General features: G+C 50.6%; 8 protein-coding genes across 8 annotated transcripts; 4 read left to right on the forward strand and 4 right to left on the reverse strand.

Moving 5' to 3' along the window:
- Positions 1-1,270: 1,270 nt before the first annotated feature.
- Positions 1,271-4,390, reverse strand: N7457_002966 (DNA topoisomerase 1; the record flags this gene model as incomplete). Its single annotated transcript, XM_057174012.1, has 6 exons — positions 1,271-1,405; positions 1,460-1,909; positions 1,971-2,213; positions 2,262-3,824; positions 3,878-4,104; positions 4,336-4,390. 6 exons carry the CDS (start codon positions 4,388-4,390, stop codon positions 1,271-1,273), a joined length of 2,673 nt encoding a protein of 890 aa, XP_057034163.1.
- A 576-nt stretch (positions 4,391-4,966) lies between these two features.
- Positions 4,967-6,107, forward strand: N7457_002967 (F1F0 ATP synthase subunit gamma; the record flags this gene model as incomplete). The annotated part of the gene is made up of 4 exons (XM_057174013.1): positions 4,967-5,022; positions 5,164-5,738; positions 5,795-5,963; positions 6,014-6,107. 4 exons carry the CDS (start codon positions 4,967-4,969, stop codon positions 6,105-6,107), a joined length of 894 nt encoding a protein of 297 aa, XP_057034164.1.
- A 1,089-nt stretch (positions 6,108-7,196) lies between these two features.
- Positions 7,197-8,685, forward strand: N7457_002968 (uncharacterized protein; the record flags this gene model as incomplete). Its single annotated transcript, XM_057174014.1, has 2 exons — positions 7,197-7,355; positions 7,423-8,685. 2 exons carry the CDS (start codon positions 7,197-7,199, stop codon positions 8,683-8,685), a joined length of 1,422 nt encoding a protein of 473 aa, XP_057034165.1.
- Positions 8,686-9,581: 896 nt separating this feature from the next.
- N7457_002969 (F-box protein) lies at positions 9,582-11,078 on the reverse strand (the record flags this gene model as incomplete). The annotated part of the gene is made up of 1 exon (XM_057174015.1): positions 9,582-11,078. The coding sequence occupies one exon, from the start codon at positions 11,076-11,078 to the stop codon at positions 9,582-9,584; it is 1,497 nt and encodes a 498-aa protein (XP_057034166.1).
- A 347-nt stretch (positions 11,079-11,425) lies between these two features.
- N7457_002970 (putative disulfide isomerase) lies at positions 11,426-13,063 on the forward strand (the record flags this gene model as incomplete). Its single annotated transcript, XM_057174016.1, has 3 exons — positions 11,426-11,575; positions 11,638-11,645; positions 11,722-13,063. The coding sequence occupies 3 exons, from the start codon at positions 11,426-11,428 to the stop codon at positions 13,061-13,063; spliced, it is 1,500 nt and encodes a 499-aa protein (XP_057034167.1).
- A 325-nt stretch (positions 13,064-13,388) lies between these two features.
- N7457_002971 (ribosome biosynthesis protein KRE33) lies at positions 13,389-16,558 on the reverse strand (the record flags this gene model as incomplete). Its single annotated transcript, XM_057174017.1, has 3 exons — positions 13,389-13,521; positions 13,585-14,863; positions 14,884-16,558. 3 exons carry the CDS (start codon positions 16,556-16,558, stop codon positions 13,389-13,391), a joined length of 3,087 nt encoding a protein of 1,028 aa, XP_057034168.1.
- Positions 16,559-17,619: 1,061 nt separating this feature from the next.
- On the forward strand, positions 17,620-20,953 carry N7457_002972 (putative capsular associated protein; the record flags this gene model as incomplete). Its single annotated transcript, XM_057174018.1, has 7 exons — positions 17,620-17,663; positions 17,727-17,785; positions 17,854-18,173; positions 18,231-18,644; positions 18,699-18,851; positions 18,907-19,334; positions 19,387-20,953. 7 exons carry the CDS (start codon positions 17,620-17,622, stop codon positions 20,951-20,953), a joined length of 2,985 nt encoding a protein of 994 aa, XP_057034169.1.
- Positions 20,954-21,457: 504 nt separating this feature from the next.
- On the reverse strand, positions 21,458-22,667 carry N7457_002973 (glycoside hydrolase family 16 protein; the record flags this gene model as incomplete). Its single annotated transcript, XM_057174019.1, has 3 exons — positions 21,458-22,193; positions 22,250-22,485; positions 22,545-22,667. 3 exons carry the CDS (start codon positions 22,665-22,667, stop codon positions 21,458-21,460), a joined length of 1,095 nt encoding a protein of 364 aa, XP_057034170.1.
- Positions 22,668-22,876: the final 209 nt, after the last annotated feature.

Raw genomic sequence — 22,876 nt, forward strand, 5'->3', positions numbered from 1 at the left:
TCGATGAGGGAAATCAATCATTGCATTGCATCGTGTCCGAAAAGAGTGCATTGATTTCACCACACGAACCCTTTCATGATCTCCATCTACATACACTTTCTCTCCTCTCCTGTCCTCTGCCCACCTCTCTACTCGACTACTTCGGAAGCTCTTTGTCCAGACAGACCCTTCTAGCACCGCTAGATGTGAATCAATCTTGCACTGTAATTGATAATCGCTGTTCCATTGGATGGTTCCTCTTCTTCCTGATTCCTGCATATATTCTTTTGTTTTGGTGCTTATACTTTTGGTTCCTCTCGATTTCCAAGTTTTGCATAACCTTGCATTGGCATTGACTTGGGCTTTAATATCATTTTTGGATATTCTACTTCTGTTTCCACTATAAGTCGACGTTCTGTTACGTATTTGGCACTGGTACTTTTGATCCGGTATGTAATCTACACGATCATATACAACGGAGAAACGTGTACCTTTGGACTCACACTGAAACGCTAGTCCCACTCTTGACTTGCATCATGCATAGAACCCTGCAGATATGTTGTGCAGGTTCCACAAAGGACATACCCACAACTCAAGCTCAGGCATCACGATTTAAAATTCCAGACTAAAAGCGGGCGACAGGCGCTGCTGGACAACCCATGAAGACAGTGGCATGGAAATACTGTGTTATACTTGAAAGAATTGTATAGTATCAGAACTACCCTTACTATCACCACATACTACCATCAAGACTCACACCCCCTTACAATGCTGTGGAACCGGATGGAACAGAAACGATTGTATGAACTGCTATGTCTGAGACTTCTAAACCCCATGACCGAAATGACCAAAGACAGCCGAACAGAAACTGTGCAAAGTGTTCAACTACCATGCATGAGCATGTATGCATATCACCAAGTCACCCAGTCAATTGATTCGATGGGTCTTTCGGATTGGGGTTTTTTTTTCGTGTTTCTTTTTTTCCCTTCATGTATACCAGTGTAGTATACCGCCCGTATCGTACCCACTACCACCACTAAAAACAGGCTCTTATCTGAGCGAAACCCCCAGAACGAAAACAATGAAAACATGCCCAATGACGGGGGCAATTCGATCTCGAGCATGCGAACGGCAAACGGTTGAGTCGAAAAAAAAAATCGTAAAACAACAAAGCAAAGAAAGGCAACTCGTCATGTTAGGGCACATGGAGCGAAACCGAAAATATTGTACGAAGAAAGTAATGGGCGCGAAAAGAAGGCACAACGAGTGAGCAGTGAGGGAGATGGGCAGATCAGAATTCCCAGTCTTCCTCAACGGACTTGATAGCCCATTCGAACTTTTCACGCAGCGCCTTGGAGAAGAACTTCTCGATGGGAACGTCGAACTTCTTGCTGAAGACAACCGTGAGGCGAGGATCGATGTAGTTCTGATGTGAATGATTAGCTGGTGAACCTAGACTGATAAAAGGGGACAAACTTACAATCTTCGAGGTACCCAGGGCAACCTCCTTGTTATCCTCTTTGTCCTGAGCCTGGACGGTCATTGTCTCGACTCGCTGGTCGATCTTGGCGATGGCGCCCTCGAGCTTTTCAACCGTGGCGCCTCTAGCCTCAGCCTCAACCTTGCCGGTCTTGTTCTCCTTCTTGAACTTCTTCTCCAGCTCCTTGATGACCTGCAGCCGCTCCTCGAGTTCGGAAGCCTTCATTTCCTTCTCGCCATCAGCAACGCGCTTTTCATTGTCTTTCTCGAACTTTTTGCTGATCTTTGTTCGCTGCTCCTCAATCAGGAACGCTTGATGTTCTTGGATCCATTCTTGATCGAGATCTTCATCAATCGCGAAGAACTCTGCACCCTTCTTTTTCTTCAAGGTTGGCTCCAAGTCAAGCATTTGCTGCTTCAGACGCCATTTCTGATAGCGGAGTCCCTTAATCTGTTGAGTGAAATATAGATTAGCTCTGTAGAGGCCATGAGAGTGGAGTGTATTGACTCACCCGTTCACCCATCTTTTCCATTGCATTGGCATGGCCCGCAGTAACGGTGCGCTTGTGATTACACAAGATGGCAACCTTACGGTTAGCATCGTTGTATGCTTTCACCTTCTCAGCAATGGTACCACCGGTGGCCTTCATCTCATTGAGAACGCAACCCATGGTATAAGACGCGTTGTAGGTACGGAAAACCTTGGCGGTCAGACCTGTCATGTAGTTGGCAAGGTGCTTGTTGAGGGCAGAAGTCTTTCATTTGTCAGTGATGACCAAGATCAAAAGAGCCAAGGGACATACCGTAAGGCGGTCGAAAATTTCGTCACCGTTCTTCTTAGGCGCTTTCTTGAAGATCTTCAGGTTCTTGAAAACTTGCAGATCGACCTGCACTTCATCATAGAACCGAATGCTATCCTTACCCAAGAAATCAAAGACAACAGTGTTTGGAGGCTTCAGTGTCACGTTCTCATACTTCAAAGAACAGCAGCCAACTGTTTCGGCCTCATCTTCGCCTTTCTCATTTCCAGCACGTAGGGCAAATTGATCAATAAGATAGACTGCGGTGGCCTTCTGCCGTTCAACCATCATGTCGTGCTTGAGGTTCTTCTGGTAATCTTTGCGGATTTTCTCAATATGCTTCTTGAGCTCACGGGCTTTCTCGAACTTTTTGTAATCGCTTTGTCCCTTGACATCGGAGTTGGCGGCCAACATGACGTACTTGTAGTTACCATTAATGTTTTCTTGCCACATAGCAAGCCAAGTGCCTTCCTGGTCGTGCTTGACCTCCTTCCACTTGTGGCCAGGAGGAGGGGGAGGAACCTTTGCCTCCTTGCCGATGTTGATGGTGATCTGCTCAGGTAGCACGCGTGTTTTGACACGTCCAGTTTTAGGGTGCTCTCCGCGGCCACGGAACAGAGAAGGCGGCTCTACCCGGAAGTTACCCACTTTCTGCTTTCGACCATCCCACGTACAGAACTGGTACGAGGCCTCTTGCTCGTCCTTCAGTGCCTTGGCGGCTTTCTTCTCCGCCGGTGGCAAATTTCTCTTCTCTTCGCGCTGAGCGTCGTAGAATTCGAAGATGGGCTTGAAGTCGCATTTGGCGAACTCCTTGATATCCACCTTGTTGCCCTTGGAATCCTTCGCTCCGCCGGTTTTCTTGATGACATCCTTGAAATCACTGAAGAAATTCTTCTGGAAGACAGGGTTCTCGACATTGTGAGTTGAGTTGAGCATAGTTCCGAAGAAACCAGCAACTTCTTCGGCCTCGGGTTCAAGAGAGATCGGAACACCATCATACTTCATCTTGACGTTCTTGGGTAGCAGTTCGTATTCAGGAGGGAACACAACACCGTTATGTTCCAAAGTTGTCCACTTGATAGTTCCATCGCCCTTGCTCTGGTCCTCCCACCAGCGGTACTCGTCCTCCTCCTCCTCCTTTTCTTCCGCATCCTGGCTTTCTGTCTTCACAGCAGTCTTGGCTTTGCCCTTCTTTGCGGAAGCGGGTTCAGCCTTTACCTTCTTGGGAGCAGCTTTGCTGGCAGCGGGCTCTTTTTTGACACCATTCGTTTGTTTCTTGGCCGCTGCAGGCTTAGCCTCCTTCTTTGTTGCAGCGGGTTTGCGCGCAGCTTTGGCATCTTTTTCCGCCGTTTGTTCGATATTCATCTTTTGCGCAGCAAGCTTTCGCTCGATGGGAACATCTGAATCAGAAGACTCATCCCCAATGGATGTTTCGGCGGGCTTGGGGAGTTTTCGTCCGTTACGTGCCAGGGGCACATCATCATCGGTTTCGGGGTCTTCATGTTTCACGGACGTACGCCGGCGTTTGCTCTGTCGAATGGTCAGACGCTTCAACCGAGAGCGACGCTGTGGTCGCAGCGGGAATAACAGAGGTCATCCCGCAATGGGGGTAGGCGTACCAAAGGCTCATCTTCTTCACTACTCTCTGCTTCTGCATATGACTTCTTTTCGCCCACACTGGTGCGAGACTTGCGCTTACTGGGTCCTAGCGCGTCGCCTTCTTCGTCCTCCATCTTCACGTCCTTGTCTTCCACGGGACCGAATCGGATAGATATTCCAGGATCAACATGGCCATTCGTAGCAGGGCCGGAATCTCCCATGACTATCTCGGGGGACTTTGGAGAAACTAGAAGTGTAGAATGCGCCATGTAAGCAAGTTGTTCAAGTTGCGATGGAAGTATGAAGAATGTGACGTCAAAGAGTGAGATGAAATGCTTGAGGGCTTGTTTCGAGGAGAATGGAATTCCGGAGAGGGTATTGGAGATAGAAGAGTAAGAAGACGATGTGCAAGGAGAGCGAAGGTCCGCGACAACATGTATAGGTGTATAAGCACAGCCGAATCACCCGAGGAACTCACCTTTACCACGTCCATTGGCGCGCATGAGGGGTGCGTCGTCCTCCGAAGAGCTCATGATGGTAGTCCTTGGACCAGTGAAAGGGAACCGAGGGTATGATGAGACGAAACGATGTTTTGGTAAGGTGAAGCCTGCTCGTGCGCCGAGTCGGGCAAATCGAGCCGCCTGATAGAAGGAGGAAAGCAAGGAAATTCTGACCAATGAAGATTAAGAATAGGGTTAAGAGATATGCTGTATCAATGAGACATAAACAGAAGGGGATTTGCGAGTAGAATTGAAGAGATAGATACGAGAGGTAATAAGAGAAGAGAGGAAAGGAAAGGAAAGAGAGAGAGGTTGGAATGGAGGAATGCAATGAGAAAAGAGGCCTTGAGGGACTCCCAGACTTCATGCCTGAGGCGCCAAGTGATGTTATGTAAATAATAGATGCCTGAGGCTCAATTGCGGTAGAAGTCGGAATGGCACACCGTAGATGCTTACCACTTCGGGCTTAGCGGCAGCACGGAGACAGAACCTCCCTGGTTCTCAACTTCCTTCCCGACCAGCGAGGAATCCCCGTCTAACCTTCGTCACTCCCCTCCCCTGCGCAGTCACTACCTGCCTATCTCCTTTCCCCTCAAAATCTCCTACATAATGTTCTCCCGTGCCGTCCGCCCGGCCCTGCGGGCTGGTGGTGCTGCCGTCGCTCGGTAAGTCTTCATCCGATACCTCGTGCGAAGTACCCTTCCACCCGACGAACTCCGACGCAATCACCTCGACACCATCGAAATTGGAAAATATGCTGGACTTCAGAACAAGTGAGAACGACGATTGCTGACTGCGAAATCAAGCCCTACCCCCGCCAATGCCGCCGGTTTCGCGACTTTGCGTGAGATTGAGGGTCGTCTCAAGTCCATCAAGAACATCGAGAAGATCACCAACACCATGAAGATTGTTGCTTCTACTCGTCTCACCCGTGCCCAGAAGGCCATGGGCGAATCCCGCGTCTACGGTCAGACCTCCAACACCCTTTTCGAGCAGGCCGAGACCAAGCCTCTTGAGAACAAGAAGACTCTTCTGGTTGTTGCCAGTTCCGACAAGGGTCTTTGCGGTGGTATTCACTCCGGTCTCAGCAAGGCCACCCGTCGCATTTTGGCCGAGAACCCCAACGCCGACATCGCCATTCTCGGTGAGAAGGCCAAGGCCCAGCTGTCCCGTGCCGTCCCTGAGAAGATCGTTCTGAGCTTCGCCAACGTCTGCAAGGATATCCCCACCTTCGCTGATGCCCAGGCCATTGCCGACCAGATCGCTCTTCTGCCTGAGGACTATGCCAGTGTGCGCATCATCTACAACTCCTTCGTCAACGCTCAGAGCTACGAGGCTGTCTCCCTCGAGGCCTACTCCGAGGAGGCTATTACCCAGTCCGGTGAGTATTCATTACACCCAAACTTTTCCTAGCGTGCTAGCTAACTTTCAATCTAGCCAACATCTCTTCCTACGAGGTTGATGACGAGGCTCTTACCAGCCTCCGCGAGTATGCTCTTGCCAACAACCTCTTCTGGGCCATGGCTGAGGGCCATGCTTGCGAGATCTCTGCTCGTCGCAACGCCATGGAGAACGCTTCCAAGAACGCTGGTGAGATGATCAACAAGTATGTGATACCTCTGATGTATTCCAGAACGCCTTCTAACAGTTCTCCAGGTTCCAGATCTTGTACAACCGTCAGCGCCAGGCCACCATTACCGGAGAGCTGGTTGAGATTATCACCGGTGCCACCGCCAGTGAGGATATGTAGAGGGTTTTTTCTACCGGACGAAGTCGCCTTTAGTGTAGACTTGTTCATATTTAGATCCACCTTCAGTTTGTGTAAAATCAGAGTCAATCCATTTCAATTTTCATTTGTATGGCCTTAGCGGGTTTTCTAGCCTCTCTACGTTTTTGAATTTGTTCAATGGAACCTTCGGCCCTGTGGGATGCTGGGGTCTTTATGCATATGACAAGTTCGGCGATCATATGTACATGTAGTCATGGCCATTGTGTGCATTTCTAAGCCTCGAGACTTTACGATTTTCTTGTGAGGTGGCTTTTGCTATCCAATAGCACTCTGAGATTCTGTACGGAGTAATTCTGGCCCAAATGTACAAAAGTGGTAATAGAGTCATAGGGTTATTCCCCTTCCGTATAGCCCTAACCCTGTGGTTCAATTCCTTTGTTCTCTTTGTTCTCTTTGTTCCCTTTGTTCAAGGAGGGCATCCTCTTGACTCATAAGCTCGTGTGTCCAATGGGATCCTTTGATTCAAACAATAGAATCATTGATCGTGGGAGTATACAATAGGGTTATCTCTTGAACAGGTTTAGTTCCGCATCCTCGTCCTGAGATCGAGGAGGTTATATACTCCCACGCTTTTCTGTTCTCTCATTCTTCTATTCCCTCTTCTTCATATTCTCTTTCTCTCTTGTTCACGCTGTTTCTCAATCTTATGCTGAAGCTTCCTTTGGCGTGATCTGTGTTCTTTTTTACACTCGCGTGCATCTTCGAATCCTCTTGTCCTTCTCATTCTCCTCTCACCAATCTCGCTCTTACATCTTACCTCCTTATTTTTACCTTTTCCTTGGGCTTTCGCATTGGCCCTTTCAGTCTAATTTGCAGCGTTTGTGTGGTGAGTTTGGACGCAGCCGTCATCCCAAGAGGATTCCTTCCCACGCCTTCCTCGCAAGAAGTGTCTGGCTTGCGCCCTCTCCTTCAGTTCCCCTTCATATTGTCCTCTGCTCATTCAATTCCATTGAACAATTCACGACATATGTTTATTTTTGAGCTAATACATATAAATCCAACCAAAACAAAACACTAACATCTATTATCAGGACCTGTGTGACAGCAACAATGTCGACCGTCCATTTTTCTATTGATGCTTATGCCATCCTGGGTGTTGAACGAGATGCCCGTATCACGGAGATCAATGCTGCCTACAAGCGACTTGCCTTGAAGCACCACCCAGACAAGGCTGGCAATGCTGACGCGACGATTGAGCGATTCCAGCAGGTAGATCTCCTACATCAAGAGGACATCCTGTGTATGATTGTCATTGCTAATAACCAATCGTAAACAGGTTCAAGATGCTGTTGAGATTCTTCGTGATCCAGAGCGCCGAGCCCTGCTTGACTCGAGATTGAACGAGAACGGCAGGAGATCCCGAGCCCCCTCGAACCACTATAATGATTTCAATGTCTACAATGACTACTCGGCCCAATCTTACGAAAAAACTTACCGTCGTCCGTTCAGACGAGAACGCCGCCAAGGTCACTTCAACTGGCCACAGTATCAACGTAGCCATACCGTTTTTGATGATGAGTTCGCTTGCTACATGCGCAGTTTCGGATCCAGTGTACACATGGACCCGGATTCGGCCGACTCCAAGGCCAAGCGTGCCCAATTCCAAGCCGATTATGCCGAATGGGAGAAAGAATGGGCAGACATCGATCCTGAAATGCAGCGTGCCCGGGCAGAGCTTCGCAAGGAGAAGATGCGCGCTAGAATGAAGCGCGATGTTGAGGAAGCGATGGGGGACCTAAACGGAGACACGAGCTATGCCGAAATCATTGATCGTGTTGTCGCAGAAGGCTTGGAGGGTCTCAACTTTGGTGCTGGCACAAACTTCGAAGATTTCACAGAACCAGAGGATCTCACCTGTAATCCCGCTGACACGTTCAACCAATCTGCTTATGAATTCGCCAAAGCGTCTGCGCAAAATGACAAGGATCAAATTCACCTGAATCGCAATTCGAGCTCTCGGTCTACTGCCAGCCCCCAGTCGACTCGCAGCAACTCCTCAACCGGCAATTCTTCGACCAATGCCTCGACTGCCAACGACTCTCACTTCACCACCCAGCATCCGACTTCCAACCCTACCGCTGACGCTTTCAAAACCACCGTTGAAGCTTTCAATACTGCCGCTGAAGCTTTCAAGGAAGTTACCCAAGAGGCAGATGCTGCTGTCGACCAAGTTCAAAACTCTGCCCAGCTGGAGAGTGACTTGATGATCCCCCTTGTTCCATATTTCAACCAAAAGCTCGCCGATCCTCATGGACGCTACAAATTGGCTGATTATACTGCCGAGATGAATGGCATTCTGCTGGAAATCTACTGCGGCTGGCTCGAAGAGGCTCGTCTTTCGATCCCATTTGCTAAACCGGTCAACACTCAAACTGATCCCAAGCTGTGCTCTCACCTTGGACTCTGGCACAAGGAGTACTGTCGTCCAAACTGTGAAGCATGCAACTTCTGGATGCCTATCTTTCTCCTTACCTGCCCTGGCTGCGGCGTGAAGGCCTGTGTTCGATGCAAGTTCGCGATTGTCTCCTCGAACCAGTGATCGACGCAAGATGAGCCTGTACTATGCTTTCGACTTTGCTTTTTCTTTTGTTCCTTCGGTCTGGATTTTGCTTCAGTCTGCACTCTTTGTGGTGCATCGTGATGATAATGAGCTGGAAATGGGAATTCGCGACGGATCTTTATTGTACTGAAAAATAACCCCAGAAAATAGCCAAAAAGATAATCAGTACCAATGTCAATGTAATTTTGCACCTTCATCTGGGTTCTTCAGTAATGCTTCATTGGAGGATCGACTCTTCTGGCTAACGATACGCATATAGAGGATTATTCTCTGGGGATCATTCACGACTTGTCTTGGGCACATGAGTCTATACGACTCTTGTCGACGTGCCTCATGGTACTATCACGATTCCCAAGATTATATTTGTAGAGATGAGTATAGATTGACACACGAATGTGGTGCTGGCTGCATCTATTGATGAAAAAAGCCCTGAAAAGCGAGACCTCGTGGGTAACCGAGCCTATGAGCTCGCCATACCCTTTACCTTGTATCTCAAACCCCTAAGCTCCCGAGCATGACTGTCTTATGAGATAGTTCTTTAGCCGGACTTGGTCTCCATACCTAGGATGTACAGGTGAGCAGTATTACCGAGTCCTAATGATATGTTCTGGGTGAGTGTGAGAGCTATTGTGTTGGGATGGTCATAGTGGAAGGAGAAGCCATCGTAACCACCTTAGGGCATTCCTTGTATACCAGAGAAAATAAGAAAGTTGGATTGATCATTATTGCTTCATATATCGGCTAGGGGAACTAGCCCGCCATCCACATAAGACATTATGTATCTATGCATGTAGGGGTCCAGTAGACCAACGTGAGTCAAACCAAGCACAATGGATACCAAGACTCATCTGGGATCTATCATCCAGATCTTCAACTCATCTATCAAAGCGGTAAATTACTAGCTCCCGATTGCAGTTCTCACCCACAATGTACCTCTCACAGCCAGCGAGCTTTCCTCGGCCGATAAAATCCAAATTGACACGAGTGACGCTTGAGCATGGTGTTTGGATAGTCAATTCAATACGTTGATTTCCAATCCAATTGATAGGATCGAAGTGAAGACAAAAACCAAAATTTGGTTGGAGTATCGTCAGCTGGGCAATGACCCCAAACCAAGGGTCCACCATGAACCCATCGAAGCTCATACTTTCCGCCTGTAAGCTACAGTTACCACGGTAGGGCGGTAGAATATCATTGCATTCCCGGCGCCAATGGGGTCCATTTCCAGCCAGGGGTATGCTTGTAATAATGGGCTCAGGAAACCCAAAGGGCTCGGGTGGTTGGTCTTCCGGCCGGATGCAAATATTCTCTGTGATTTCGACCGCTTGGGCATCGTCTGTGACCTCCAATCGTTGGATACTTGGACAGCCTCGTTGTCGGATATCAAAGAATTCCAGGTCTCGGAATCCGAACCTTGACACGATTGACGGGGAGTCATCGGGCGAGTCCTCTCTCAGACGTCCCGTGGGGTCCAATGAAGGTCGATAAGATGAGGTCTTTGATATATCCCAGACAAACAGGGACTCGATAGGCGCATCTTCATCTGCAGTGTACAAGCTGCGATTGGGTTGCCAGATATAAATCACATAGTGCGTGTTGCTATGCGAGGAGAAGAATCGATCCCGCTCGCTCAGCGGATGTCCCAAGAACATGATTTTCCATTCATTGCGCGGTATAATATTCCAGCCCTCGTTGTCACTCCTGGTTACATCAAACGAGGACGCAAAGTGGCGATGCACACCGTCGCTGTCATTCAGCCAGTGAAAGGCCTTTGGTTCAGCCCACTCAACAACGAGCAAGCGCTTCTGTAGCCGTACCCGACGAACAACCTTGCCGTTGATGATAATTGGCACCATAAATTGCCGGTCTGTTTCTAAATCCATCAGTACGAGACATTGATGCTCGGCGCTGGGGTAGACCAGTAGCCCGTCCTCGACAGTCCATAGAGCCTCGGCGAATTGACGATCAACGAAGCGCCTCACATGACTGGCGTGTGACTCCCATGGCTGTACTTGGTACCATTCGCGGTCTCCAGAGCTTCCAAAGTCATCGCAGAGGCGGTACTTCTGGATCGAGCGGGGCTTGCCTCGTTTTAAGTGACTGTATCGTGAAGCGACCTGGTCAAAAAGACGACGGCCATGGGTTTTATCTTGGAGTACATCTTCCGATCCCAGATCTTCCACTTCTTTTGTCCATGGGAACTGTTTCTTCAGAAGCGGCAGTAGAATGACAGGGTTACTAAAAGCTTGGTTCCAGGCACGTGAGACGCGACGACAGCGGACTAATTCGGTTGGATCAAGATAGACCAGGATCATCCAGAAGAGTTCGTGAGGTAGAAATGCCAAGTCATGGCTCTCTTGCGGACTAGTCATTGCTGCGATGTGTGTTTATCAAAAGAAAGGAAAGGGACCTCGGGAGGGTTGGGCATACGAGCTCGCAGGTACACAGCAGATGCAATTGTGTTCAGAAACATTGATATTTGGATCTTCCGACAGAATAGCATGGATTAAATACTTATTTAGCACAAGTTATAGAAAGATCGAGCCCATTGATTCAGCCAATATACCCAGCAGTAGTGCCTCGCAGTATAGTGACCCCCAATACCCTCCGCATGCCAAGAGCTTCAGGACACCTTGCGTAATCGGACAATCTGTCTTTTCTTTGCTCCTTTTTCGGCTTCGCTGAACCTGATCTCTCTGCCCTTGAAGTGGTATTCATCATGCTGCGCAGTGCTAGTCTTTTGCTTGTTGCGTCGCTCTTCGCAGCGTTGCCTGTTGACGCCGACGGACTATACACCAAGAATTCGCCGGTGATCCAGCTGGACTCCGTGAGCTACCGCTCGCTCATTGCGAACTCGAATCATACTTCAGTAAGTGATTCCTTTTGCTTCTGTTCTCAATGCGCATTGACTGATGATTGGCTGCTCCATAGATCGTCGAGTAAGCTTGTCCCGCACTACAGCTCTCTAGCTCTCTGCCTCTCCCCTCCGACACCTTGCTTACAATCCTTACTTAGGTTCTACGCGCCTTGGTGCGGCCATTGCAAGAGCCTCAAACCTGCCTATGAAAAAGCCGCGAAAAACCTCGACGGACTCGCGAACGTCGCCGCGATCAACTGCGACGATGATAACAACAAACCCTTCTGCGGACAGATGGGCGTCCAGGGCTTCCCGACTCTGAAGATCGTGACACCGTCCAAGAAACCCGGAAAACCCCGCGTCGAGGACTACCAAGGCGCACGCAGCGCCAAAGGCATCGTCGATGCCGTCGTCGATCGCATTCCCAACCACGTGAAGCGCGCAACCGACAAGGACCTGGACAAATGGCTGGGCCAGAACGAGGACCGCCCCAAGGCCATCCTCTTCACGGAAAAGGGTACAACCGGCGCGTTGATCCGCGCCTTGGCGATCGACTTCCTTGGCGCAATTGATATCGCTCAAGTTCGGAACAAGGAATCCGCCTCCGTGAAGAAGTTCGGCGTGACCGAGTTCCCGGCGCTTGTCCTCGTCCCTGGCGGCGATGCTGAGCCCAAGCTCTACACTGGTGATCTGAAGAAAAAGCCTATCACCGAATTCCTGAGTCAAGCCGCTGCACCTAACCCAGACGCGTCCGCTCGCTCCACCTCGAACTCCAAGCCCAAGCCCAAGCCCAAGCCAAAGTCCAAGCCCGCTTCCAAGCCTACCACCGTCGCCGACGACGCTGAAGACCTCGAGCATACTGCCTCCCAGGAACAAGATGAAACTGACCCCTCCTCCAAGCCCGTTCAGGTCCCCATCCCCGCACCCCCAATTCCCACGCTCTCTACTCCCGAGTCCCTCGAGACAGCTTGTCTGGCTCCGAAGTCCGGCACCTGTGTCCTCGCCATCCTCCCCGAGGTGAGCGAGGCCGCGCTCCCAGCCCCAGCGACCGATGCGCTCGCAAGCCTCGCTGAGATCGGTCACAAGCATGCCCAGCGTGGCACGCATCTCTTCCCGCTGTTTGTGGTCCCTGCCATCAACTCTGGCTCCAAGACCCTGCGTGAGGCATTGGGATTGGCTGATGACCAGACGGTCGAGCTCATCGCGCTGAACGCGCGTCGCGGCTGGTGGCGTCGGTTCAGCGGTGCTGATGCGGACTTTGGAGCCGTTGCTGTTGAATCTTGGATTGATGGCATTCGACTGGGTGAGGGTGCTAAGGAGAAGTTGCCTGAGGGGATTGTTGTCGGTGTCCAGGCTGAGGCTGAGCCCGAGGCTGAAAAACAGCCCGAGCCGGAAGCTAAGGTTGAGCCTGAAGCTGAGGTCGAATCTGAAACTGAGACTGTCGAGCCCGAGTCTGATATCAAGGCCGAGGAACAAACCGTGGAGCACGATGAGCTTTGATTGACTCGTAGTTCCCGGGAGAAGTTGGTGCCGCTTCTACATGTAGTATTCATTCATTTTTATTTGATAGCGAATTGCATAAGCTTACCTATGTAGCCAAGTGAATCCAGCCTTTGAGAATTATCTCGTCTATCTCTACGAACCACTCGGAATGTTATAGGTGTAATAAACATATGATTCATATATACAAGAGATAGTTATCCTGTTGAAAACATGAACCCTGAAGAGTACAGAGAAATACTAAACACAAAGTCTTTTGAGACCCAACAAACCGAACACCGTACATAAATGCAGAAAGAAATATTTGCCCAGAAAACCAAGTCATTCAGCGCTTTTTGCGGCCCTCGGTGCCCTTCTTGATCATCTTTTGCCTCTTAGAGTCAATTTCCTTGTCGTAGATATCACGCGCGGTCTCGACCTTCTTGCGCTTGGATGGCTTAGAGCCGTCAAGTCCCTCACTGTGGGCTGGAAATCAGTTATTGTTGTTTCGAGGTAAAACGCACGACGGGATTGTAACTTACGGCTTAGAGGTAGCCAAAGCGCGTTGCTTGGCGAGCATCTCCTCTTCGATCTTCTTGCCTCCCTCGCGGAGCTCATCCTCGAGGCTGATGGGCAGGGGTTGAAGCTTGACCTCGGGCTCATCATCGTGGGCTTCAGAGGTCTCGAGACGGATCTTCTGAGCGGGCAGAGATTGCTCGATGTGGTTCTCGATCAGATTACGGAAGTGAGTGGAGATCTTGCGGACAATCTTGAGGAACATAGCGAGAAGCTGGGAGGAGGGGAGGTTCAATTCCTTCTCAAGGTCCTCGAGGTTCTTGTGCTGCAAGCCGATGGCGAGGAGAATGGACTGCTGCACACCAGAAAGGCTGACCTTGCCCTCGAGACGGTTGGAAAAGTAGTAGTCAGAGAGGGTAGGGATCAGGTCAAGAATAACGTGGTAATCCAGAAGGTTGTTGGCGTAGCTGTCCAGACGCTTGAGATCGAAGGGCGAGAAGACGGCATCGAGGTCGGGCTTGCTCAGCACGCGGGGTGTGAACTTCGGGTCCTTCTTGGCACCGGAGTTGGCAGACTCGCAGATGCTCAGAGAGAGGACGGACGGGAACTGGCCGAATTGGTAGGACAGCAGGGCGAGGAATCGCTTGTGGAAGTCTCGCGCGTAGGCGCTCAGCCAGGCATCGTCAGTCTCACCGGTGGAGAGAGTGCGAACCATCACGCAGGAGTGCTCGCCAGTGAGTTCGTTGGGAGTCTGGCGCAGATAAACAGGAACGAAGGAACCGCGCTTCCAGAACTTGTGGAGAGATGGGGTGAGACCGTAGCTGACACCGATGTAGTCGAGAACATCTGGGCGACGTTCGCTCAGCTTGCCGAAGAGTGGAGGCATGGAGCGAATATCTCGGACGTGAACGTTGTCATCCAGGAGGCTAGAGCTAGCGAGCTCTTCGTCGGTAACACGGACCATTTCCTCCTCAGCAGCAATGTTACCCTCCTCCAAGTTGGTGAACTTGCCCTCGAAGAAATCGACCAAAAGCTCCATAGCCCGAGAGCCGTAGCCCATACCCACATACTCGGGGTTAGTTGCGATACGGACGACACGAGCACCCGAGAGACTGGCGAAGTTCTCATCCTGGAACTGCTGGCTGACCAACCACGGAATCAGATCACCGCCTGCGCGCTGACCACGGCTCAAACTGTTGAGCACGCTCTGGCGACTGATGCGACCTTCAAGGGCGACCTGAATAACACAAAGAGGCTCGGGCAACTTGGTGGCCTCCTCATCAATAGGGGGACGAGAACATAGAGCTGATGAGCGGGGGCGTCACTCATAAGCTGGAGATCGTTGGGTGTGTTCTTGTAGTGACTGGCAACGTAGAGGGCCATCATCTGCTGCAAGAACTTCTCGGAAACAGGGTGGAAGGAGAACAGGGTATCACGGTTGACCTGGAGCAGCTGGCACTGCGACGGGTGAGGGCATCCTTGTGTGTTCATGCGAGATTTAGGGAGAGTTGCATCAAGGCAAAGGACCTTGTTCAGCCACTTCTCAACGGAATCACCCGGTGCATATCGAATGGGCTCTGCAAGAGTGATCTCCCTCAAGGTGCGGCCGGTAAGGTTCTTATCAGTACCCTTAGCCGACTTTCCTGTGCTGCGATCGGCGACGTCGGTATCGTCTGTCTTGAGTCCGGTTCGGGATTGTTCCCGCAGCTGTTGGATCAGCTTCAGAGACAGGGACCGGCCCGTGCCTTCGTAGCCATTGATAGTAGAGGACATGAACACCAGGTAAGGTCCCATCAGCTTGCGAACCAACGGCAAAGGAATAGCGGCAGCCTCATCGATGACAAGGAGCTCTGCTTGTCCCAAGACCTGTGCATCCTGGGGCTGAATGTATTGGATGGTTTGGCGGTGGTTGCGGTGAATGTTGACACGCACAACAGCCTTGTTGAAGTCGGGGTTAGTCGACTGAAGGATAGTATAATCAACGTGATCGAGGTATCCAAGTGCATCGAAGCCCTTGAAAATGAATTCGAAGAGGGTCTTCAAGTTCTCTGGACTGGGAGATGTGATGAAAATGTTGCTGTACCCGTGAGCGATAGCCGCGGCAATGGCAACACCGAGAGCGGCGGACTTTCCTCGTCCACGACCTGCGGTCAGGGTGACGGTGCTCTTCAATGTCTTCTCGGCGATCGCATCAACAAAGGTCAGAAGAGCCTTCGCTTGGTCCACGGTGCGGGCCAGGCTGAGCAGAGGGCCTACGGGCTTCGAGTCCGCCAAACTCTCCTTGATTTCCTTCAATTCCTTCTTTGTACCGGAGGATGACTCGTCTGTTGTTTCGGGAGCAGGGAGTGGCTTCACGGTCTTGCCGCCGGAGATGGGCAGCACGTTCAACTCATCGTCAACTACCAGGCATGAATCGCAGCTTCCCAGAGACAGAATGAATCGCTCGTTGAAACGAGCGACCACATCATCGTGTGCCTCAGTTCGGTATCGCGAGTGAATATCCATGGACATGGTGTAGAGCTGCTTCAAACTGGTCATGCTCTTCAACAACAAAATAACCAAACCTCCACCCTCGACGGTCTCGACGGTTCGCGCAAGCAAGTTGGGAGTCATGGCCTCGAAGTCTTGCAGCACACACATGCCGTAAGTGTTACCCAAGATCTTCTCGGTTTCCTTGTAGTAGACATAGCGGATCTGGTTGAGAGTAATGAAAAGCTCGAATGGGTCTTCCTGGTTGGGTTCGCGAATCCCGCGCTTGACCTCCTTCTTGATCTTCATTTCGCGCTTCTTCCGGTGACTTGTGAATCCAAGGAGGTCCTTCTTGTAAGCCCAAAGCACCGACTTGTTCTGCTTCACGTCCACACTGGACATAATGTAATGAAGGTGCACAATCACGTCCTTAGCATGGTCACCAACGACCACGAAGAAGCTGCGCTTCTTTTCCTGCACACCATTTCGGATAAGAGCGGGAATCCGCGAGTCAATCGCCTTGCGAGGCATGGCGATTTCGGACTGGTGTTGATTTGAAAAACACTTGATCTCGATTTGCGACCAAAAAACTTCCCAGCCGTTAGAAAAAAATGATATTGCTGTCTGACACCGCCTGGCAGTCCACACCGCCCTGGTGCTCCGGGAATCCTGATTACATAATGAGAAATTGTGATTATAGGCACGTGATTAAACACAGTATCAGGAACTGCCTGCAAAGTCCGCCCTGAGCTTCTCATCAAATCACATGACTAGGAGTGACGTGATGTTGCCGAATTGGGAGCTGCACGGGCTGCTTTGAGTTTAGTGTTTAGAGTGAGCATTGGCGCCAACCATGGGTCGCTCGGGCCATCCTTATCTCATGTCAAGTTGGACATCCATCGTGGAACTGACAGCCAACTCTTTCTGCGCCAAGAGGACGCGTGTTCTAGTTCTTGGCTGTATATGTATATACGCACCATGTGTGTGAGATTCCCTCACAGCGCATGCCTTTATGGCTTGGTATGGAGTACATTACAATGCCATCACAGTGAATGTCCCACCACATGTGATATGACGCTGAGGGTACATAGAGTGGGTCGCGAAGTTGACCAAGGCTTGATTCCGGCCGCTGATCGGCCGGGCATTTATTGCTGACTAGCCTTTACTATAGATCTCTTGGATAAAACTAACCAACTCCATGGAGTTAACAGGTTGTGGTATTGGTGGCTGGAGAAATCCTTGATCATTGGCCAAAGTTACAAACCAGCAACCCAGTCCGCGCGGAAGGTAACAAGGTCCACGATTGCGTAGCAGAAGTCCTCCCACGAATAACCGGCCCGTTGACGCAACCCTGATGGATCAGCGCTCCGGATGCCTTTGATTAGTCGCCAATGGATATCTCCAGCTGGGTCCGTCGGGCCCTCCTTGCCCTGCTTTTTGCCATGTTTCAAACGCCGTCAATCTCCTGAAGATCCACACGAGGTTATTCTTCTTTCTTCCGTCTTGTGAAGGTCGAGAAACTCGATCCATTCTTTAAACCACAGCAATGGCCTGGGGCGCTTTGGAGCTATCATAAACGAATTGGGCGCAACATGGTCCATATATCTTCCGATCTTGGGCTTAAGCTCAGTGTGGGGTGAGTATCCGTAAAGTCTCATGACGTTGGAAACCCAAGCTCATAATCGCACTCTTTGCGCAGGACATTCCTTTTAAGCTCGCTATTCCTCACTACCTCCTACAATACCACATTTGCTTTTGGTAAGTCGCTGCTGTGGATTCCGGCGTCGCCCTGCAACTCTACCCGACTGACTATTACGCCGGTACAGATCGTCCCGTTAGCACATCCGTTTTAGTCTGCTTCCTTACGGGGTTGACATTCTTAGTATGGAGTCGCTTCGTTACGTTAAGCTCGTCGCCATTGTCGCCGACAGTTAAACGGCCAATAGTTCCTCTCGCAGACCAGTTTGAGCTTCCTTCCAGGGCATCAACCTCATCTTTCCCGCTGGGTGATGTCGAGAATCGCCCGCGCATACGATACCAATCCTGGTGGATCAAGATCGGTCTCTTGCTGGGCCTATGTGGCTTGCGAGTTGAATCCTTCCGTCAAATCACGCGAAACATCGAATGCGCGCCGGCCGGATATGCCGTAGGTAGCCCTTGAGTGTTGTTCAATGTTCTACAATTGACGCCGTATTTTGAACAGTATGCTATTCCTTTCATTATTTCGCTCTACGACTACTGGCGTAATCAGCGATTGCGACAAGTAGAAAGATATGCCCCTACGCAACGATTTGAAATGCTGCCATTACAGGTGGTCTACTCTATCTCCCGTCGAAGCTTCCATCATCTTACGCAAAGCCGCTTTAGCGGTTTGATTGCAGCCACATTACTGTCTATCGGAGGGCTTTTGGCTTCATCATACTCGGCTGGAATCCGGTCAACTTATATCTGTCCTATTGTGTTACATGGCGCATCGCGGCTCAGATCATATAAGCTCTTCAACGTGTTTGCGGATTCTGTTCTACTTATTGGCATCACCGAACTATGTCGAATCGGCACTCAATTTGATGATGCACGGAGAAAACGCGCTTTGACATTCCTTGGGGTTGGTCTATTGGTGAGTGGACAATTTCAAAGTATTCGAAATGCACATTCTGACAGGGTTTTATAGGGTCTTTCATTAGCCTGGAGTATCATACCAAGATGGATGCCGGATAGCTCTCCTGAACTCGCCAGCCAGCCCGTGTTGGATCTAGAATATTCGCGTGCTGCTTTCAGCCAATCGGTGTTGGTGGTCATCTTAGTCTTGTCTGCCTGGCATATGGTTAGTTTTACCAGTCTTCTCTGCTTGGTTGGTTGCTCAATACTGATTGTTCTAGTTGCCACATTTCGATATCCTGGGAGTCTCAATCATAGGGGGTTTCTTGATTGTATACTTCTCCTCTTTGTCGGCTCTTACCGGTGGACAATTGCCCTTCCCATTTATCTCCTTGACGCATGCTGTTCTCCCCTTGGCTGCTTCATTGATGGGAGCTTTACTATTTCTGCTTGCGCGAGTAGTTCATGACGAAGGACCGAGATTGTACCGCACCAACATCGCCGTACAAATACTGTTCGCTGTTTTATGTGGTATTGGTCTCGTTTTTGCAGTTAGCAAGCATCGCCTTGCTCACATACACCCAATCGAGTTCCTCATCCATGACGGCAGGATTCAGCATGACAGATACCTCGCTCAAGCGTCTACTAGCAAGACACTTGAAGGTGCAGTTTCTGAATATCAGAGACGATATGGCCAGCATCCACCCCCGTAAGTTTGGTATCGCTGTGATTAATTCATCTCATCGCTAACCCTTGCCTAGAGGATTTGATCAATGGTATCAATATGCCACTAGCCGATCGTCGGCTATCATAGATGATTTCGATCAAATACACCACGATCTACTTCCCTTCCGCGCCCTGGCTCCGGAACACATACGGGCAATGACGCATGAACTGGCAACCAATCCATTCAATGATCTCGGCGGAATTATAATTCGCAATGGCACGACCAAAGTGCAAGAAGGCATTAAACCAACCCATGCATGGATGGTGGAGGGTGCCGCAGAGATGATTGACAATTTCGTTCAATATCTGCCGGACATGGATCTGGTGTTCAATCTGAATGATGAACCGCGCGTCGCAGTCCCCTGGGAGAAAGTTTCAATGCTGAAGCGACAAGCTGAGATGCAAGAAATGATCCCCAACGAGCATACCGTGCCGACTTGGACGGTCAACCGAGAGGATAGCTGGGCACCGATCGAACCCGCCCACCAGACCAACATAACTGTGTTCACAGACAGATCGTGGAGGGGTGTCTTCGACCCCTATGTGAGCGCAGTTTGCCCGCCCTCATCCAAAGCGCGGACTCAACGAATTTGGAATCGCCGTGACCTCTGCTTGTCATGTGTAGATCCCCATTCCATGGGCCAATTCCCGCTGAACTTCAACATCGCCTCCGAAATCTGTCACCAACCCGACCTCGCTTTCCTCCACGGTCTCCTCATCTCCCCGGCCTCGTTCAAAGTCTCACAGGAACTCATCCCAGTATTCAGCCAAAGTGCTCTCACTGGATTCAACGATATCCTCTTCCCAAGTCCCTGGAACTACATCGATAAGGTAAAATACAACCCCACAGAGGAGCACCCAGACCCCGAATACGGACACAAAGAAAACTCCTTGTACTGGGTCGGCAGCACCTCCGAAGGCTTCAGTCGCTTCGGCGAATGGAAAGGCATGCCACGACAGCGTTTCGCTCACCTAATCAACAACAACACCGAAAACCAAGTCTCCGTCCTCCTCCCAGCCGGTCCAAACTCCTTCCGCTACGAAATCATGGACGGCAACGCCCCAACCTCTGACCTCCACCTCCAAACCTCCGTCCATCTCGCCGACCCGATCGCCCGCTGCAGCGACTGCGGCGAACAAGCCGCCGAGATGGGCACAGTAGGCTGGGTCGACTTCCAAGCACACTGGGCACACCGCTTCCTCTTCGACCTCGACGGCGCCGGCTTCAGCGGCCGCTTCCTGCCCTTCCTGCACAGCCACAGTCTGCCCTTCAAGACCGGCTTGTTCCGGCAGTGGTTCGACTCGCGCGTCACCTCCTGGCTGCACTTCGTCCCTGTTGATATTCGTCTCCATGGTCTGTGGAGTACGCTTGCTTACTTTGCAGGTGTGCCTGCTCCCATGTCTGATGTGAATGGTCCCGTTGCTCCGCAAATGCGCATGAAGTCGCATGATCAGCAGGGGAAGTGGATTGCAGAGGAAGGGCGGAAGTGGGCTCACACGGCGCTGAGGAAGAAAGATATGGAGATTTACTTCTTTCGGTTGCTGCTGGAGTGGGGGCGATTGACGGATGATCAGCGTGATGTGCTGGGGTTTAGGCTTTGATTTTCTTTTTCGGCGTCATTGCATGGCTTTGGCGTTTGGACTTAATTTTAATGTCGAATGATAGGTATTCTTAGTACATATTGACGTATCCTTCTAATATCAGAGTCGGGGTTGTGTGTAAACTGAACTATTTCACCGTAGAGCTTACTATTACTACGGAAATTTGATATGTGATTTTTTCATATTCATTTCGCCATCAAATTCGAAGAGGGTATTCATAAAACTAAGGTCTCAGACCCATCATAACGCATAAAGCATGAACGGCATCAAATGCCCGTGTCCCACAGCCGTAGACCAGTACAAGCCGATAGACGAGTAGAGGAAACTCCAGAAGCAACGACTACGAAACCACGCAAAGAACGGATTTAATAAAAAAGGCAAATGGCAGCCGAAATCACAATCGAGATGCAAAAAAGAAAAAAGAACGAAATTGCATCCCATCGCTTTATAAAGCGCTCCGAACGCAAGAAACAATTCACCATGCCATTACTCCATATCAAAGGTTTAGGTATGGCCATGATCGTGGCGGTAATGCTCACGACGATGCTTCCTTGAAGCCCTGGCCCGTCGCGCGTGCTTCTCATCATCATCATTCAGCTTAGCGACCAGCTCTTCAGCACCAGTCACCTTCTCATCATGTCTCTTCGCGCTGCCGGAGTCCTGATAGACCTTCAGCGAACGCACGCGCCAGTATGTCTCTTTGAAAGCCCAGGGGTTGTTCTTCACGTAGTCATTGCATGAGCGTGCCTTGCTGGCACAGCTTGATGAGCCCCATGCCGAGCCCGCCCAGTCGCCACAGAAGGTGATGTCGAAGACGAGCTGCAGATTGTTGAAATGCGAGTTGATGTCGCAGCCGCCGGCGAAGCGCCCAGCGGGCGTGCCCCAGCCGGCCGGGTTCGGCTTTCCAGAGTGGATATCGCCCGGCACGGCATAGGAGGGGAAGAACCAGATATTAATGGCGGAGCCGGTCCATTCGGTTGCGTAAACACCGCCGCCGGCGTTGTTGAAGCCCGTGCCGTAAGATTGGGTGTTCTCGTTACGAATGCTACAGCCACTGTTGGCGGACTGGCCACTGGCTTCGACGTAGCAGTTGCTTGTGTCGAGGGAGCCGGTGAAGCCAGTGCTCTGGATTGAGCAGCCATTGGTGGTGTGCAGGGCCATTTGGTTTTGGGATTGTTCGTTGACGCCTTCAATGATGTCGATTTCGCCGTTTTTGGGCCAGTCGGGGCCGAGCATCCAGCTGCAGCAGGTTAGTTGGGAACGGTTGAAAGATAGAATGGGATGGTTGTTACTTACAAGGCAGGCCAGGTGCCGCAAGTGCTGCTGGGCATGTGGGCGAGGTCGAGAATCACGAGGCCATGTTTGTAGGTGTTGGTGCTCTCCAGGCGGATGCTGTTACGGCCAGGCCTGCTGGCGACGTTGGTATGGTCAACGCCAATGTAGACACCGTTGTCTTTGGTGTTGATCAGACCGTTGGCCGAGGCGGTGCTACGGTCAACGTAGTGCACGTAGCCATTGGTGGGATCGGTGTCCTGTATATGTGGTTAATATTGTATATAAGCGAGATTGGAACAGGTTTCCATGCACATACGGTGTAAAACTTGAACTTATTAAAGAATGAGTCCGAAGTACCATAGTCCTCGTGTAGGGTGTATGCCCCCGAAGTGACTTGGGCCAGCAAGCCCAAGGGCAGGAGAGTGGAGAGCACATGCATTGTTTCTACTGGGATATCTCAAGTAAAAGACTGAAAGAGTTGAAAAGAGGACGTCTGTCGAAGACGGAAAAGGTCTCAAATATCCCAGACACTTGAGGAAAGGACAATCGGAAGAAAGGAATGGATACGCTGCAAATGGGAAAGAATAGGAAGAATAGAACAATAGACACAAAGGAATGACAATCCGCTAACCATAGGGCGATTGACGT

The sequence above is a fragment of the Penicillium paradoxum genome (genome assembly GCF_028828445.1).
Source record: "Penicillium paradoxum strain IBT 22861 chromosome Unknown utg000003l_segment0_segment0, whole genome shotgun sequence".
Classification (NCBI taxonomy): domain Eukaryota; kingdom Fungi; phylum Ascomycota; class Eurotiomycetes; order Eurotiales; family Aspergillaceae; genus Penicillium; species Penicillium paradoxum.